Consider the following 16,353-nt stretch of genomic DNA (forward strand, 5'->3'; position numbering starts at 1 on the left):
ATCATAGAACGGTCCTATTTTTGGGTACAATGTTATGTTCCATATCCTACAACAGTTACCTGATGTGGATTAGTAGGATTTCGACCCTCCCTTCCTCTTTCTCCTTTTGATCTATCTGAATAGAACTTATCTATGTCATAGTGTCTTTGGGTAGGCTCAAGCCACATTCTTTAGCATATTGATGTCCATATATTTTACTTCAGGTTTTCCATTATGTTGTAGATCTGGAGTCAGCAGCAGATCTGGGAGCTGCTGGCATAGGAGCTAAGCTCTATTCATTGAAAAGTCTCCCTTTCAGCTCCCCTTCCAGAACTACAACAGCCAAACCGTGTCCTCTTCAGAATAGTAGAAAATCCTTATTCAATAAACGCCAGAATTACTTACCAGAACAAAATATTCTTATCCTTCTCTGTTTTGGCTCCTAATTACATCGTTTGGACTGGATTTCAGAGAAATAATTCCTCTCTGAGACTTTGCAGTCTTCTGCTACTCTGCCATCTCAGTGATGCAGAAAAGGCAAAGAGGGTAACATTTCTTTTTTCAAAAGCACCTAAGTGACATAGAAACAAAGTACCATTGACTTTTAATAAGTTTTAAGCTCCCAGATGCCAAGGCCACTTATGAAAATGGGGCTTAGGAGCCTAAGTCACTTAGGCCAGCATGTGTGAAAATTTTACCCAGAGTGCCTAGGTCAAAACTATAAACTCGTAGACTTTAAGATCAGAAGGGACCATTATGATCATTGCAGGCCACGGAACCTCACTCACTCCTGAAATAGAAGTAAAATTCTGCCCATTATTCTCCCTCCTTTCCTACAAGGTATAGTACTTTCTTTTTCCTTTAAGTTTTACAGAGCCACTCAATTCACCCCAGCTTGGGAAAGGATCACACTGGATCCCTCCTTCACACCCTAATCTCAGCCAGGTGGCAGGGTATGGCAGGCTGTCCCTGTAGTTCAGCAGCCATGGATAAAATGGAGCTGCTCCTACTATCTGAGTGGACTACACCTTCTTGTGGTGTGAATTCCATCTCCTGGAGTAGCTTCATGCGAAAAGTAGTTTCAGCTGCTGGCACGTTCAGTTTCAGCTTAGCAACCATTGTTGCCGATCATAGTACTTATAATGCTTCTGCTCCCCTTCCAGCTGCACATAGGCAGTGGGAAGATGGTGCAGCTGCTGCTGCTTAGGCCTCAGCAGAGCAAGCGAATGCCATAAGGATTTCTGATCCTTAATTTCCAAAAGGGTAAGTCATCTTTTTATTCTTTATGGGGCCTAGTCATTGTTTCTTCAAGCTCAGCAACCAAGCAGTGGAACCACACAGTAAAGAACATGCTACAATGAACAGTGAACAGCAGCTTCTCCTGTGGGTCACAGCAGTCTTTAACAAAAGTCTTTCCTTTTGCATCCAGGCACTTACGCTCAGATTTCAGGTCATTGTGTGGATCCCATGTTAGTTCTCCTCCAAGGGGAAAGATCATCTCCAGGAGGTTAATAAATAGGTATCAGAGAGATGGGCAGAGGAAACCCTTGAGCAGTGATATGAGAGCAGTCCCCCTGATCAATCAATTTTGGGTTCTTTGAGGCAGCCCAACATTTCACAGTCCCTGTCTGGCTCAGACCATCAGCAAATAAACAAAAAGCACTTGGGAATTATTTGAAGGACGAAGCTTCCATTACTTTCCAAATTATTGGGTACTAAGGGAAAAATACAGAAATACACTTAAAAATATTTAAAAGATCTGAACAGGAGTCAGGAAAAAGGAACACAATGAGGCAACAGAAGATTTTTTTTTTTCCCTTCTGGACCCTTTTTTGGAGAATTTCCAGCTAAACCACAGTAAGCACAAGCAAGGCACATCACCTTTTTTCCTGCAAAGATGCTAGGGTCACTATCGCAGTTACAGTGATTCCCAGAGGTAGGTGGGTGGGTGGAATTTCAAAAGAACCCACAATTTAAAAAAAGCAGTGAGCGTACACAGGTCCATGCAAGGTACACCTGTAGATTCATTTATTCTGGGATACCCCTCTAGAAGATAACCTGTACATGTGGTCATGGCCATGGAAGGCTCATCTCCAGAAGAAAATGCCTTATGCCCTGGGCATTTTGCTGTAGGATACATTTTACTTGATTAGTGGATAAGATCATTCAGGTCCTCCAGAAGAAGGGCATTAACCTTTCTTCATCCAAATAGAGTAGGTGAGAAAAATAGGTGTAGAGGACACAGGATCAGAGGAGTCCACTTAGGCATGGTACCTACTCCTTTTCCACACATACCTTTTCCAAGTGGAGGAAGCATGGGATAGACACTTCAGTTTTGTGAACAAGGCACCTCTCCTCGCTTCATGGGATAGGTATTAGAAATAATCAGTAATTGATTCTTGCTACAACCCAGTATCTCGGGTACCTAATTGTTTGATCCACTGACATCTGATACTTCTGAAAAAAGTCTGGTTAAAAGAAGGCATTTGTCTCCTCCTGCAGATTCATAGAATTAGAGTCGCGAAATGTAGGCCTGGAAGGGACTTCTAGAGATCATCACATCCAGAGCCCTGTATTGCAGCAGGACCAAGTAAACCTAGTTCATCCCTGGCAGGTATTTGTCCAACCTGTTCTTAAGCATCTCCAGTGATGGGGATTCCACAACCTCACTGAAAAGCCTATTCCAGAGCCTAACTGTCTTTATAGTTAATTTTTCCTAATATCTAACCTAAATCTCCCTTGCTGCATATTAAGCCCATTACTTCTTATCCTACCCTCAGTGGGCATGGAGAACAATTGATCACTGTCCTCTTTATAACAGCCCTTAACATATTTAAAGACTGTTATTAGGTTTCCCCTCAGTCATCTTTTATTAAGACTAAACATGCCCAGTTTTTTTAACCTTTCCTCATAGGTCAGGTTGTCTCAACCTTTTATCATTTTTGTTGTTCTTCTCTGAACACGCTCCAGTTTGTCCACATATTTCTTGAAGTGTGGTGCCCAGAATTGGACACAGTACTCCAGCTGAGGCCTCACCAGAACGGAGTAGAGTGGGATAATTCTTCCTGTGTCTTACATAGGACACTCCTGTTCATACATCTCAGAATATTAGCCTTTTTCACAGCTGCATCACATTGCTGGGACATATTTACTTTGTGATCCACTTATAATCCCCCCAGAACCTTTTCAGCTGTTATTCAGTCTAGCCAGTTTATTCCCAAAATGGGAACTCAGTGTGTGGTTGTGTTTGGTTTTTCCTTCCTATGTGAAGTACTTTGCACTTGTCTTTTTTGAATTTCATTGTGTTGATTTCAGGCTGATTCTCTAATTTGTCAAAGTTGCTTGGAGGACAGGATTAGAATTCAAAAGTGCTTGCCAACCCCTCCCGATCTAATGTCATCTTCAGATTTTTAAAGCACACCCTCCACTCCATTAGTGAAGTCATTAATGAAAATATTGAATAGTATTAGACCCAGGACTGACCCCTGCATGCCTTCACTTATATGCACTCTACCAGTTTGACAGCGAACCATTGATAACTATTCTTTTAATACAGCCGTTCAACTAGTTGTGCACCCACCTTATAGTAATTTAACCTAGACCACATTTTTCTAGTGTGGTTATGAGAATGTTATTTGGGACCATGTGAAAAGCTTTATTAAAATGAAGATATACCAAATCTACAGCTTCCCTTTATCCACTAGACCAGTGACCCAGTCAAAGAAGATTTCTAAGAGCTCATTGTTTTTTCTTGTAACTTAGAGAGTATGCGTGAATGGAGCAAGCTGGAATCTAAAATTCCTTAGCATACATATGAAAACACTTTATATTCAAGAGGGTAATACAGGCATCAAAGAATAGAGAAGAGAAAGAGAACTGAGGTGTCTAATCATAGAATCATAGAATATCAGGGTTGGAAGGGACCTCACGAGGTCATCTAGTCCAACCCCCTGCTCAAAGCAGGACCAATTCCCAACTAAATCATCCCTGCCAGGGCTTTGTCAAGCCTGACCTTAAAAACTTCTAAGGAAGGAGATTCCACCACCTCCCTAGGTAACCCATTCCAGTGCTTCACCACCCTCCTAGTGAAAAAGTTTTTCTTAATATCCAACCTAAACCTCCCTAACTGCAACTTGAGACTATTACTCCTTGTTCTGTCATCAGGTACCACTGAGAACAGTCTAGATCCATCCTCTTTGGAACCCCCTTTCAGGTAGTTGAAAGCAGCTATCAAATCCCTCCTCATTCTTCTCTTCTGCAGACTAAACAATCCCAGTTCCCTCAGCCTTTCCTCATAAGTCATGTGCTCCAGCCCCCTAATCATTTTTGTTGCCCTCCGCTGGACTCTTTCCAGTTTTTCCACATCCTTCTTGTAGTGTGGGGCCCAAAACTGGACACAGTACTCCAGATGAGGCCTCACCAATGTCGAATAGAGGGGAATGATCACGTCCCTCGATCTGCTGGCAATGCCCCTACTTATACAGCCCAAAATGCCGTTAGCCTTCTTGGCAACAAGGGCACACTGTTGACTCATATCCAGCTTCTCGTCCACTGTAACCCCTAGGTCCTTTTCTGCAGAACTGCTTCCTAGCCATTCGGTCCCTAGTCTGTAACAGTGAATGGGATTCTTCTGTCCTAAGTGCAGGACTCTGCACTTGTCCTTGTTGAACCCATCAGGTTTCTTTTGGCCCAATCCTCTAATTTGTCTAGGTCCCTCTGTATCCTATCCCTATCCTCCAGTGTATCTACCACTCCTCCCAGTTTAGTGTCATCTGCAAACTTGCTGAGAGTGCAGTCCACGCCATCCTCCAGATCATTAATGAAGATATTGAACAAAACCGGCCCCAGGACCGACCCTTGGGGCAGTCCGCTTGAAACCGGCTGCCAACTAGACATGGAGCCGTTGATCACTACCCGTTCAGCCCGACGATCTAGCCAGCTTTCTATCCACCTTATAGTCCATTCATTCAGCCCATACTTCTTTAACTTGGTGGCAAGAATACTGTGGGAGACTGTATCAAAAGCTTTGCTAAAGTCAAGGAATAACACATCTACTGCTTTCCCCTCACCCACAGAGTCAGTTATCTCCTCATAGAAGGCAATTAGGTTAGTCAGGCACGACTTCCCCTTGGTGAATCCATGCTGACTGTTCCTGAGCACTTTCCTCTCCTCTAAGTGTTTCATAATTGATTCCTTGAGGACCTGCTCCATGATTTTTCCAGGGACTGAGGTGAGGCTGACTGGCCTGTAGTTCCCCGGATCCTCCTCCTTCCCTTTTTTAAAGATGGGCACTACATTAGCCTTTTTCCAGTCATCCGGGACCTCCCCCGATCACCATGAGTTTTCAAAGATAATGGCCAATGGCTCTGCAATCACATCCGCCAACTCCTTTAGCACCCTCGGATGCAGCGCATCTGGCCCCATGGACTTGAGCTCGTCCAGTTTTTCTAAATAGTCCCGAACCACTTCTTTCTCTGCAGAGGGCTGGTCACCTTCTCCCCATACTGTGCTGCCCAGTGCAGTAGTCTGGGAGCTGACCTTGTTCGTGAAGACACAGGCAAAAAAATCATTGAGTACATTAGCTTTTTCCACATCCTCTGTTACTAGGTTGCCTCCCTCATTCAGTAAGGGGCCCACTCTTTCCTTGACTTTCTTCTTGTTGCTAACATACCTGAAGAAACCCTTCTTGTTACTCTTAATATCTCTTGCTAGCTGCAACTCCAAGTGTGATTTGGCCTTCCTGATTTCACTCCTGCATGCCTGAGCAATATTTTTATATTCCTCTCTGGTCATTTGTCCAATCTTCCACTTCTTGTAAGCTTCTTTTTTGCGTTTAAGATCAGCAAGGATTTCACTGTTTAGCCAAGCTGGTCGCCTGCCATATTTACTGTTCTTTCTACACATTGGGATGTTTTTTTCCTGCAACCTCAATAAGGATTCTTTAAAATACAGCCAGCTCTCCTGGACTCGTTTCCCCCTCATGTTATTCTCCCAGGGGATCTTGCCCATCAGTTCCCTGAGGGAGTCAAAGTCTGCTTTTCTGAAGTCCAGGGTCCGTATTCTGCTGCTCTCCTTTCTTCCTCGTGTCAGGATCCTGAACTCAACCATCTCATGGTCACTGCCTCCCAGGTTCCCATCCACTTTTGCTTCCCCTACTAATTCTTCCCGGTTTGTGAGCAGCAGGTCTAGAAGAGCTCTGCTCCTAGTTGGTTCTTCCAACACTTGCACCAGGAAATTGTCCCCTACACTTTCCAAAAACTTCCTGGATTGTCTGTGCACTGCTGTATTGCTCTCCCAGCAGATATCAGAGTGATTAAAGTCTCCCATGAAAACCAGGGCCTGCAATCTAGTAACTTCTGCTAGTTGCCAGAAGAAAGCCTTGTCCACCTCATCCCCCTGGTCTGGTGGTCTATAGCAGACTCCCACCACGACATCACCCTTGTTGCTCACACTTCTAAACTTAATTCAGAGACTCGCAGGTTTTTCTGCAGTTTCATACCGGAGCTCTGAGCAGTCATACTCCTCTCTTACATACAATGCAACTCCCCCACCTTTTCTGTCCTGCCTGTCCTTCCTGAACAGTTTATATCCATCCATGACAGTACTCCAGTCATGTGAGTTATCCCACCAAGTCTCTGTTATTCCAATGACATCATAGTTCCTTGATTATGCCAGGACTTCCAGGTCTCCGCTTGTTTCCCAGGCTTCTTGCATTTGTGTATAGGCACTTAAGATAACTCGCTGATTGTCCCACTTTCTCAGTCTTAGACAGGAGTCCTCCCCTCTTGCATTCTCCTGCTCGTGCTTCCTCCCGGTATCCCATTTCCCCAGTTACCTCAAGGCTTTGGTCTCCTTCCCCCGGTGAACCTAGTTTAAAGCCCTCCTCACTAGGTTAGCCAGCCTGCTTGCGAAGATGCTCTTCCCTCTCTTCGTTAGGTGGAGCCCGTCTCTTCCTAGCACTCCTCCTCCTTGGAATACCATCCCATGGTCGAAGAATCCAAAGCCTTCTCTCCAACACCACCTACGTAGCCATTCGTTGACTTCCACAATTCGGCGGTCTCTACCCAGGCCTTTTCCCTGCACAGGGAGGATGGACGAGAACACCACTTGCGCCTCAAACTCCTTTATCCTTCTTCCCAGAGCCACTGAGCTCTAAGGGAGAGAAGCTGACTCCTTAGCCACCTGCAGACTAAGCTTTCATTCCAGAGATCTGCCTCCCTTCCCATTCATGAGCATAGAGTACTTTTTCACATGTAAGTAATGCAGCTATCCCAAATTCACTCCAATAATACTTCTATGGCACACATTTGCCATTAAAGATGAAGTCAAAAGCAAGGTAAGAAATGTAGAAGTTGAGGTTCTATAAGTAATATTATTTCAGCTGCATATTTTATAATGTAAACTTTAAAATATGACCACTAATATATTAGGCTACACATTTAACCCGTTAAACAGAAATATAAAATACAAAATATGTGCAAGACAGCCCAAATATTAAAATTTGCATTTTCCTTTATTTTAATTATGCAATCCAAATGTTGTATCAACACATGCTTTTGCATTTAATTTTCTAGTATGATATAAAACAATTGCTTCTGCTTATTAATGGTTTAAATCAGGGGTCAGCAACCTTTCAGAAGTGGTGTGCCGAGTCTTCATTTATTCACTCTAATTTAAGGTTTCGCGTGCCAGTAATACATTTTAACATTTTTAGAAGGTCTCTTTCTATAAGTCTACAATACACCTCTCCGCAATATAATGCGGTCGTGGGGAGCTGAAAATCCCTACCACGTTATAAGTGAAACGCCGTTATATCGGGGTAGGGGCGGCAGGGCTCCAGCGGTGATTTAAGAGCCTAGGGCTCCGGCCGCAGGGAGCTCCAGGCCCTTTAAATCGCTGGCGGAGCCCCGCTGCTGCAGTCCCGGGTAGGGGCGGCAGGGCTCCATCGGTGATTTAAAGGGCCTGGGGCTCCCTGCAGCAGCCAGAGCCCCGGGCCTTTTAAATCGCTGGCGAGCCCCGCTGCTGCAGCCCCGGGGTAGCAGTGGCAGGGCTCCAGTGGTGATTTAAACGGCTCGGGGCTTCCCGCAGCAGCCGGAGCCCTGGACCCTTCAAAGCGCTGCCCGAGCCCCGCTGCTACCGCGCTATATGCGAACCCGTGTTATATCGGGTCGCGTTTTAGCGGGGTAGAGGTGTATATAACTAAACTATTGTTGTATGTAAAGTAAATAAGGTTTTTAAAATGTTTAAGAAGCTTCATTTAAAATTAAATTAAAATGCAGAGCCCCCCAGACCGGTGGCCAGGACCCGAGCAGTGTGGGTGCCACTGAAAATCAGCTTGTGTGCCGCCTTTGGCACGCATGCCATAGGTTGCCTACTCCTGGTTTAAATGGTTCCAACTGGCTCTTGAAGTTCACACCTCAGTGAAGCAAATGGGGTGTGGTAGACCTGAGTTCCAATCTTCATTGCTCATTTAATTTTGACTTGGAAATTTTCTGCAAACTTGGGTTAATGAAGCACCTGTGTGTGAGTTTACTTTGTGGAGGATACATCTTTTAAAAAATATTTTAAAAAAATGAAAGCTAAATATTTGCTGAATGTTGTAGAACGTCGCCAATATGGTAAATAGCCTGAAACTTGTGGGATTTTTGATTTTTTTTAAACACTTTATCTTCTTCGGTCTCTGATTTAAAGCTAGTTTTCCTGGCTTATTTTGTGTTAAATTCCAAATAAATGCTAAATTTCCATCATGTAAAATGTCTGAACAGTGACCTCTGTGCATGCCTGGCTGGTCAAAGAGCATTGTTGAGTCAGGTCCAGCGGGGGCAGAACTTCGTTAAACTCTGCTACTGAGCGTGCTCAGAGTAATTTTTGCAGTTGCTTATAACTTTTTTGTTTGTTTGTTTTTCCACAAGTCCAAACAGGGTGTGGATTATGTACTTGCCAGATTTTAGTTTCAGCTGTTTTACTGTAGGCCTGTTGAAAACATGTCTTCAGAATTTAGTTACACAGAGAAGAATATATCATTTCCACTCCAGTAACTCAAACTGTTGAAGTCATTTTGCTCAAATTTTCCAAAATAACTTAGACAGAGAGCAAGCCTAGAAATTTTCAGCACAAAAGCAGAGGAATGTTTTGGAAGTTTTACTGATATGTGACATCTAAGTTATAGTGAGACTTTAAAAAAAAATTAGCTGCTGTAAAACAGTCACCACTGGCAACTTCTGTAATAAACATATTGGGACAGATTCTGTTCTCAGTTACACTCGCTTACATCTGCACTAACTCAGCTGACGTTAGGGTGGCCAGACAGCAAATATGAAAAATCGGGACGAGGGTGGGGGGTAATAGGAGCCTATATAAGAAAAAGACCCAAAAATCAGGACGGTCCCTATAAAATTGGGACATCTGATCACCCTAGCTGACATGGCCATGTCAGTGCAGAATATAATTCACTTTTAAAACTGTAACTGACACCAGCATTTGATCCAGTGTGTATATAATAAGACCTGCTTGGCAGCTGTTATAATGGCATCAGTGATGCTACAAAACTGGTTAAGAAAGGAAATGAAGAATACTGTATCCAGTAGAAACCACAGGGGAATTTAGGTAGGCAGAATACTGTAGTTACCCATGTTTAAATTTAAACGGGCCAGATTCTCCCTTAAACTGTTTCCACTTTACACTACACATCCAGCACAAAGCAGCCCTAAAGCCAGAATAGCCAGCATAGAAGCAAGATCCTCTGGTATAGAGCCAGCACAGTGACTTCTATCATGTCATACCCCCTTCTGGCTGACATTGTAGGGGTCAGAGCTGGCACTCCCATGCACCCTGGCAATCTGCTGCCATATGAGCCCATTAGGCGCGACCAGATGTCCCGATTTTATAGGGACCGTCCCGATATTTGGGGCTTTGTCTTATATAGGCGCCTATTACCTCCCACCCCCGTCCTGATTTTTCACACTTGCTGTCTGGTCACCCTAGAGCCCTTTGGGGCTGTTGGCAGATGGCACAAGTTAAAGCAACCTTTAGCCCAGACAGACCAAAATTGGAGGAGCCCAAAGATTTCTTAAAGCAGCCTTCACATACCACTCCAAATTTTGTTTAGCTCTTCAGCTGCAGCCAAGGAACTGGGCCTAGAAGTAACTCCTTAAGGTAGAAAACAATGCTATGAGAAATTCACCTCCTCTTAACTGAAAAATGACATCTCCACCAGCATAGTGCCCCAACAGTCACATTTGGGGGTATTTATTCAGAATGATCTCAGAGGAACGGGGCGGCGGGGAGAGGAGAAGTTCTTACAGCACCTGCCTGACTTATCTTGACCCTATTTAGGCAATGAGATCTGATATGATTACACCTTGAGATGAAGAGTGATTTCTCCATTTCTGGTTTAGTTTCTTTCTAGGAAACCAAGTGAATCTCCTAAGAGAAGGACATAACTTTAACAACAACAACAACACGCTGCTGAGGCACATATGCCCATGAATGTGTCCCTGATGATTTACAGTAAAATTACTATTTGAATTTGTGATTGACTTCAGGAAGTCTTTCTGAGAAGGTCTGGGTTACTTTAGTTAGATCATCAAGTGGCTAGTAGTATTCTTTAGATTCAATTCAGAGGAAGATGTACGAAATATAGGTCTAATTCTTTTATTCAAACTCAGTAAATGGTTTGGGACAATTAATTTCCAATTGTTTCCCAGTAGAGCAGATTTACTTGTATATTAATGAGGCACAGGTGTTAGGCCCCTGGTGTCTGCATGCCTGGGAGGCATATTTAGGTTGTTTATCTAGTCAGCCATAGGTACTGCAAGGTACTCAAGCTTGCCTTTAACAGTTTATACAGTGAGGCTTTTTAATTTTTTGATGTTTTTTTAAATTTGCTAGCACCTGTTAAAATTTTAAAACTGATCATGTAGAAAGAAGTTGAAGTGATTTCAATAGTAAATAGCACTAAATGTTAAAGAAAGTCCTCTTCTATTATGCTTAACTGCCCAGCTTGACATTAAGAAGAAAAGAAGGTTCATTTATGCAAATAAGTCATGTGAGGAACTAATACAGTCAACAGTATACTTTTCTGTTGCATATTTTTGGAATAGGTACCTCTTTGTCTATGGCTGAAACATGAATGTGCTTATATTAATATTCATTTTTCTTGTTTATTCACTGAACTGCAGTACCAACATTTTAGAGAAAATGGAATAGCCTCCATAGACATTATGAATTTCAGTTGCTGGCATAATTATAGCGATCTACATATTCATTAAATCCAGAGAAGAAATGTGTCCAAAAAGACAGCCATGCGTTTAGAAACAGTACACAACTAAATATATACATTAAAAAAGTTCCCTTCCTTCTGCTTATCCAAAATTACTTAGTGTGATATAGCCCTTAAGTCAGCTGAGGGTTTTTAATAATGTTCATTCCTTCTTTTCTTTCATGTAGTAAAGAATGGGAAGAACTATTTGTAAACAACAATTACTTGGCAACAATACGGCTGAAGGGGATTAATGGGCAGCTGAGAAGCAGCAGGTTCCGTAGTGTTTGCTGGAAGGTAAGAAGAAAATATTTATTTACAGTTTGTGGTTGCAATATATCAACACATTACCTGATGCGTTGGAAAATTATTGATGCAAAGAATTACTGAATTTTCCAAGAGACTTCATTCCAATGTTTTCCTATCCATTTTATAATTCATAGGACATTTGCTAATCATATTGTGTCGCCTTAAAGCTGAATTACTGGTGATAGTGAAGGATTTATATGAAAAAACATCTTTGTGTTGCGTAGCATTTTATTTTTAGTGTACAATTCCGTGTGACACATCCATGTTTCCTGATACTGTTTTTACATTGAAAACACGCATATTGAGTGAAAAGGGGGACTTTGGCCTATAATTCATATTTTAGGGACTAACTTTGACTTGTTTATAACCTACGTACTGCCTCTCCCTAAGCAGCAACTGGAGAATCTTTCCCAATAAGAAAGAGAAAATTAGGAGATTCATGGCCTTTTTGTAGTTATTGGATAATGTAGGAACTTCCAGTCATGCAAAACAAGAAGGGCCATTAGAAACCTTTTTTCCTCTTTGGGAAAAATAAATAATATTGAGATACACAGGATGGAGATCTAAAATAATGTGTAACACAGAGGTCAGGGCTTTCTCTCTCTGATAGAGGAGAACGTCTTCCCCAATACACTTGCTGTACGTGATGAGTGATAACTTAAGTTACTTCACTTGAGGTGGAAGTTTTTCAGCTTGACATTAGCACAAAGACCTACAAAAAGAAACGTAAAATACACGAAGTGAAAGTAACCAAAGAAATTGAATGTATACAATATTAAACAGTTTTACAATTTTATAAAAAATATTTTTCTTCAGGAAGGGCAGGAAAATGGCTGCCCCAGAATTTGTACCCAAACATTTTTGTACCAGCCTATTCTTCCTTGTGTCCTAGAATTAGTTGCCTAAATCTGTATTTAGCCACCTAAATAAAAATGGCCTGATTTCAGAGGTGCTGAGCCTCGACAACTTCCATTTAAATTAAATGAAGAGGAGCTTATCACCTCTGAAAATCATGCCATTTTAATTTGGGAAACTGTGTGGATTTAAGTGCCTATTTTTAGGATACGTGTTTGAAAATGTCCAAAGTTTTCATTAAGTTCTTAATACTGAATATTCTAAAAAGAATTGTTTGGAGGCATTTATGTTCTTGACAGTATCTCCTAACTATTTTAAGACTAGTTTAGAATGTTTAAAAAAGAAAACTTTTACATCTTTTAAAAATGAGCAAATAGTACTAATGTTTGTCAATATCTTACATCTAGTTCAAATAATCTTCCCCAGTTCAAAGGGGGAAATTTACATCCATGGGTGTCTGATCCTCCAACGCACAAATATAAAAGAACATTTATCCTATAAAATTCAGAGCTTAGACTACATATTTTCTGGACCTCATCTTGCAAAGTCAGGCCTGTAAACTACCTCAAAGAAGTGTGGAGGATGTTCTTTTTTTTTTGGTCCACAGTTGTCCTTCCAGTTTATCTCAGATAGAATATATTTTTGAATACCTAGCTTCTCTTCTATAATCTCATTGGTTGTAAATATGTTGCATCATCTCCATTCATGCTATGCCTGCAGCTCCAATGTTGTATTTTTCTACTTTGATCTCTTCCTATATTTTTTTATCTGTTTTGGGAACCTGAATCTGTAAAGGCAGATCTTCAGCTGATGTAAATTGTCATAGCTTCACTGATTTCGGTGGAGGTCTAACAATTTATACCAGCTGAGGTTCTGCCCCATAGATTGTTGCTGGACCTTTCTGTTGTATCTCAGAACTAGATTCTAGCTTCTTATTAGTTGTTTTTGGAGATTAAATTCTGAGGCCTGGATATCACTTCTAGGTTTTTTACTGTATCATACTTGTGTACTTGCATCTGAAGAAGTGAGGTTCTTACCCACGAAAGCTTATGCTCCCAATACTTCTGTTAGTCTCAAAGGTGCCACAGGACCCTCTGTTGCTTTATACTTGTGTAGAATCTTTATTTTTTTAATATCACTTCTCATCCTTGAGATGATTTAGACTGTCCTATAGGATTTTTATTTGGAAAGTTACATTAAGGTGATGAAATTCTTCTCTTTCTAACAAATACATCTTTTCCTTTGTTGATAGCTGTTTCTAAATGTTCTACCACAAGACAGAAGTCAGTGGATAAATAAAACTTCAAAATTAAGAACATGGTATAACAAGATTAAAGAAATAGTAAGTAGAATATAAAAAGCATCTTCCACTCCTATGCCTGGATATTGGAACAGTACTTCCGATATGAGAGAAGTCCGAAAGTAGAAACCATGTTCTGTTTTTCCCCCCAGCATATTACAAACCCTCGGAAAGCTGGACAGCAGGATCTGATCATCAACAATCCACTTTCGCAAGATGAGGGGGTAAGCTGAGCCTCACTTGTATCATATATATTGTGCATGCAACAACAACAACCAAATCCTGGTGCTCATCATCAGATTGGCAATAAGAGAGCTCCTGGCCAATGAAGACTAAATGGGAGTACTATAGTGCCACTCCTAAATTGAGCTGCTGTTGAGCAGTTGGTGCTCCCTCTCCAGGAGCTAAGTATGCTGCCTATTCAACTCTCCCAGCTGCTGATGCGTTGCTGAGTAAGAGATCAATATTGGGATTTGATTCCACTTTCACTGAATCTGGCCAATTGGTTGGCCATGTAATATGACTTGTATCATCAGCTCTCTTACTGAAATGTCTGCACTTTTAAAACCAAATGAATTATTGCTAAGTGAATATGCAATGGAACTAATAATGATTTGCTGCATATTTTGAAATATTGCCTGTTAAAATAATTATTATTCTTTATTTTTTCAAAATAGATGTAAAATGCTGTACATGAATATCAATTGAGTTGGTTAGATAGCATGTCCAGAAAAATATTTGTAGGTTGATTGGTGATTTACCACGCATGAAGATTCTCACTCAAATTGTGGGATGAATTGCTTTCAGTACTGTATTATTAAAACATGTTTACTATTATGTTCTCTCTCTGCCATTTAATAGTTAAAAATTGGTATAATGAGATAGAACTGGGATGAAAAGATCATCAACTCCCACTCCTTTGAGGTCATTTAAAGACTTGATTTTACACACAGGGTTGCGCGAACGCATCATTCTAGGTCGGGGGTTCTCGGCCTCAGTGCTGTGACTCTCAACAGGTGTCAAAGGCTAGCAACCACCCTGCCCTTCTTGTGTTGCTGGATGGAAGAGGTGTCTGGTAAAGAAGAGATTGAGAACCACTGTTCTAGAGTTTTGAGTACTCTTTGCTGGTAGGGGATTATTTTCTATAGGTCATAGCAAGCGAGGAGAAATTAAGTCATTGTTATCGAGGAACTCCTGCAAAATGAAAGACCTAGAATTTAAAGTAATACCGAAAACATGAAAAACACATTTGGCCTGATTTTCAAAAATGCTGAGTAGCCAGCAACTCTCATTGAAGTTTGCAGGAGGTGTGGGAGTGCAGCACTTTTGAAATCAAGCCACTTAGGTGTGTACATTTAGATTTAGTAGCCTAACTTTTTGCCACCCATTTTTGAAGATCTTAGCTGTTCTTAGTAGTGCTGTGTCTATTGCACAGTAGTATAGCATTAAGCTATTTTATTAATCACCATTTTTCCAACGTGTTATTGTTTTGGAAAATTTTGGTTTTAACATTTTCTAAATAATTCTTGACAAGTCACAAGAGAAATACAGTTATTTGGCTGGATTTATGGAATGTGCATCTGTTTTACAGATATTTGTGCTGGAGCAGTGTTCTGTGCATTTCTGTTTTGTTCTCAAATTAATAACCAATAACTGATGTGTTTTAATTTATTACTATGTTCCCCGTGTTTTATAGAGAGACATTTGAAAGGACAATTCAGTTATGAAACAGAACATCAAAAGCCCGATAATGAAAATAGGAACATCTATAGCCTGAAAATGGGGAGGGACTTTACATGCAATAGACCCAAACGTAGGTCCAGTTATACACAAGCCTTGGAGTCATCGCATTTCTATTGTATTGGTGGTCTGTACAAAGGGACTCCAAACCTCTGTTCTGCACTGTGGGTGAAAAAAGGCTAATGAGAAGTCAAAGTGAATATGGCAGGGCAAATACCAAGTGAGTTCATACGCACCACAAATACACAGTGCCAAATCAAAAGTAGGAATAAAGCAGCGGTCCACCTTTATGCATCCCCTTATACAGAGGTGCTGGAACAATTTGTATAGTGGGGGTGCTGAGAGCCATTGAACCAAACTGTAAACCCTGTATATATAATGGAAACCACTTCAAGCCAGGGGGTGCTGCAGCACCTCTAGATCGGCACCTGTGCCCTTATATCCAATGGGGTATACACACCACACCTTTGTGCTGTCCTGGGCTTTTTTAGCAGTGGGGATTGTGTTTCCCTGCTCCCTCACAGTGTCTTATCAGCAAAGACTCTTTTCTAGGGCCTTACTGAAATTGGAAGGGTAAAATGAGCAGTCTTCATTCAGGTTAGCTTTTGGGAGGGGTTGGTGAACGGGACCTGGATGGCAGAGGAAAAAGAGGAGCACAAGTACGGATACAGAAGTCACTGAAGTTAATTTAAACTATATTTCAATTTAGGCTTTTTTACATTAATAATTAGTTATCTCCTTCTACTCCACATATGAGACTCTCCTTTGCATAGTGTATTTGAGGGACTAGAGAGATCGCCTTTGTGTGACTCGTATTTTATTGTCATGCATTCCCCACTTGATTTATTTCTGCCAGGGCTCAATAGTTCACTTGCTAATAATTGGCCAATGTGCAAGTTAAGCCAATTTG

General features: G+C 41.3%; 1 protein-coding gene across 4 annotated transcripts in view; it reads left to right on the forward strand.

The window, feature by feature from the left end:
* Positions 1-16,353, forward strand: part of TBC1D5 (TBC1 domain family member 5) — a 472,654-nt gene that overhangs the window by 240,169 nt on the left and 216,132 nt on the right. For all 4 annotated transcript variants that reach the window (XM_024197361.1, XM_029910981.1, XM_024197362.1 and 1 more), the window contains 3 exons: positions 11,428-11,536; positions 13,656-13,745; positions 13,856-13,927. In XM_024197361.1, coding sequence (XP_024053129.1) covers positions 11,428-11,536; positions 13,656-13,745; positions 13,856-13,927 — 271 coding nt within the window. The remainder of the gene's footprint in view (positions 1-11,427; positions 11,537-13,655; positions 13,746-13,855; positions 13,928-16,353) is intronic.

This window comes from Terrapene carolina, unplaced genomic scaffold, assembly GCF_002925995.2.
Source record: "Terrapene carolina triunguis isolate 2854851 unplaced genomic scaffold, T_m_triunguis-2.0 Scaffold84, whole genome shotgun sequence".
NCBI classification, from domain to species: domain Eukaryota; kingdom Metazoa; phylum Chordata; order Testudines; family Emydidae; genus Terrapene; species Terrapene triunguis.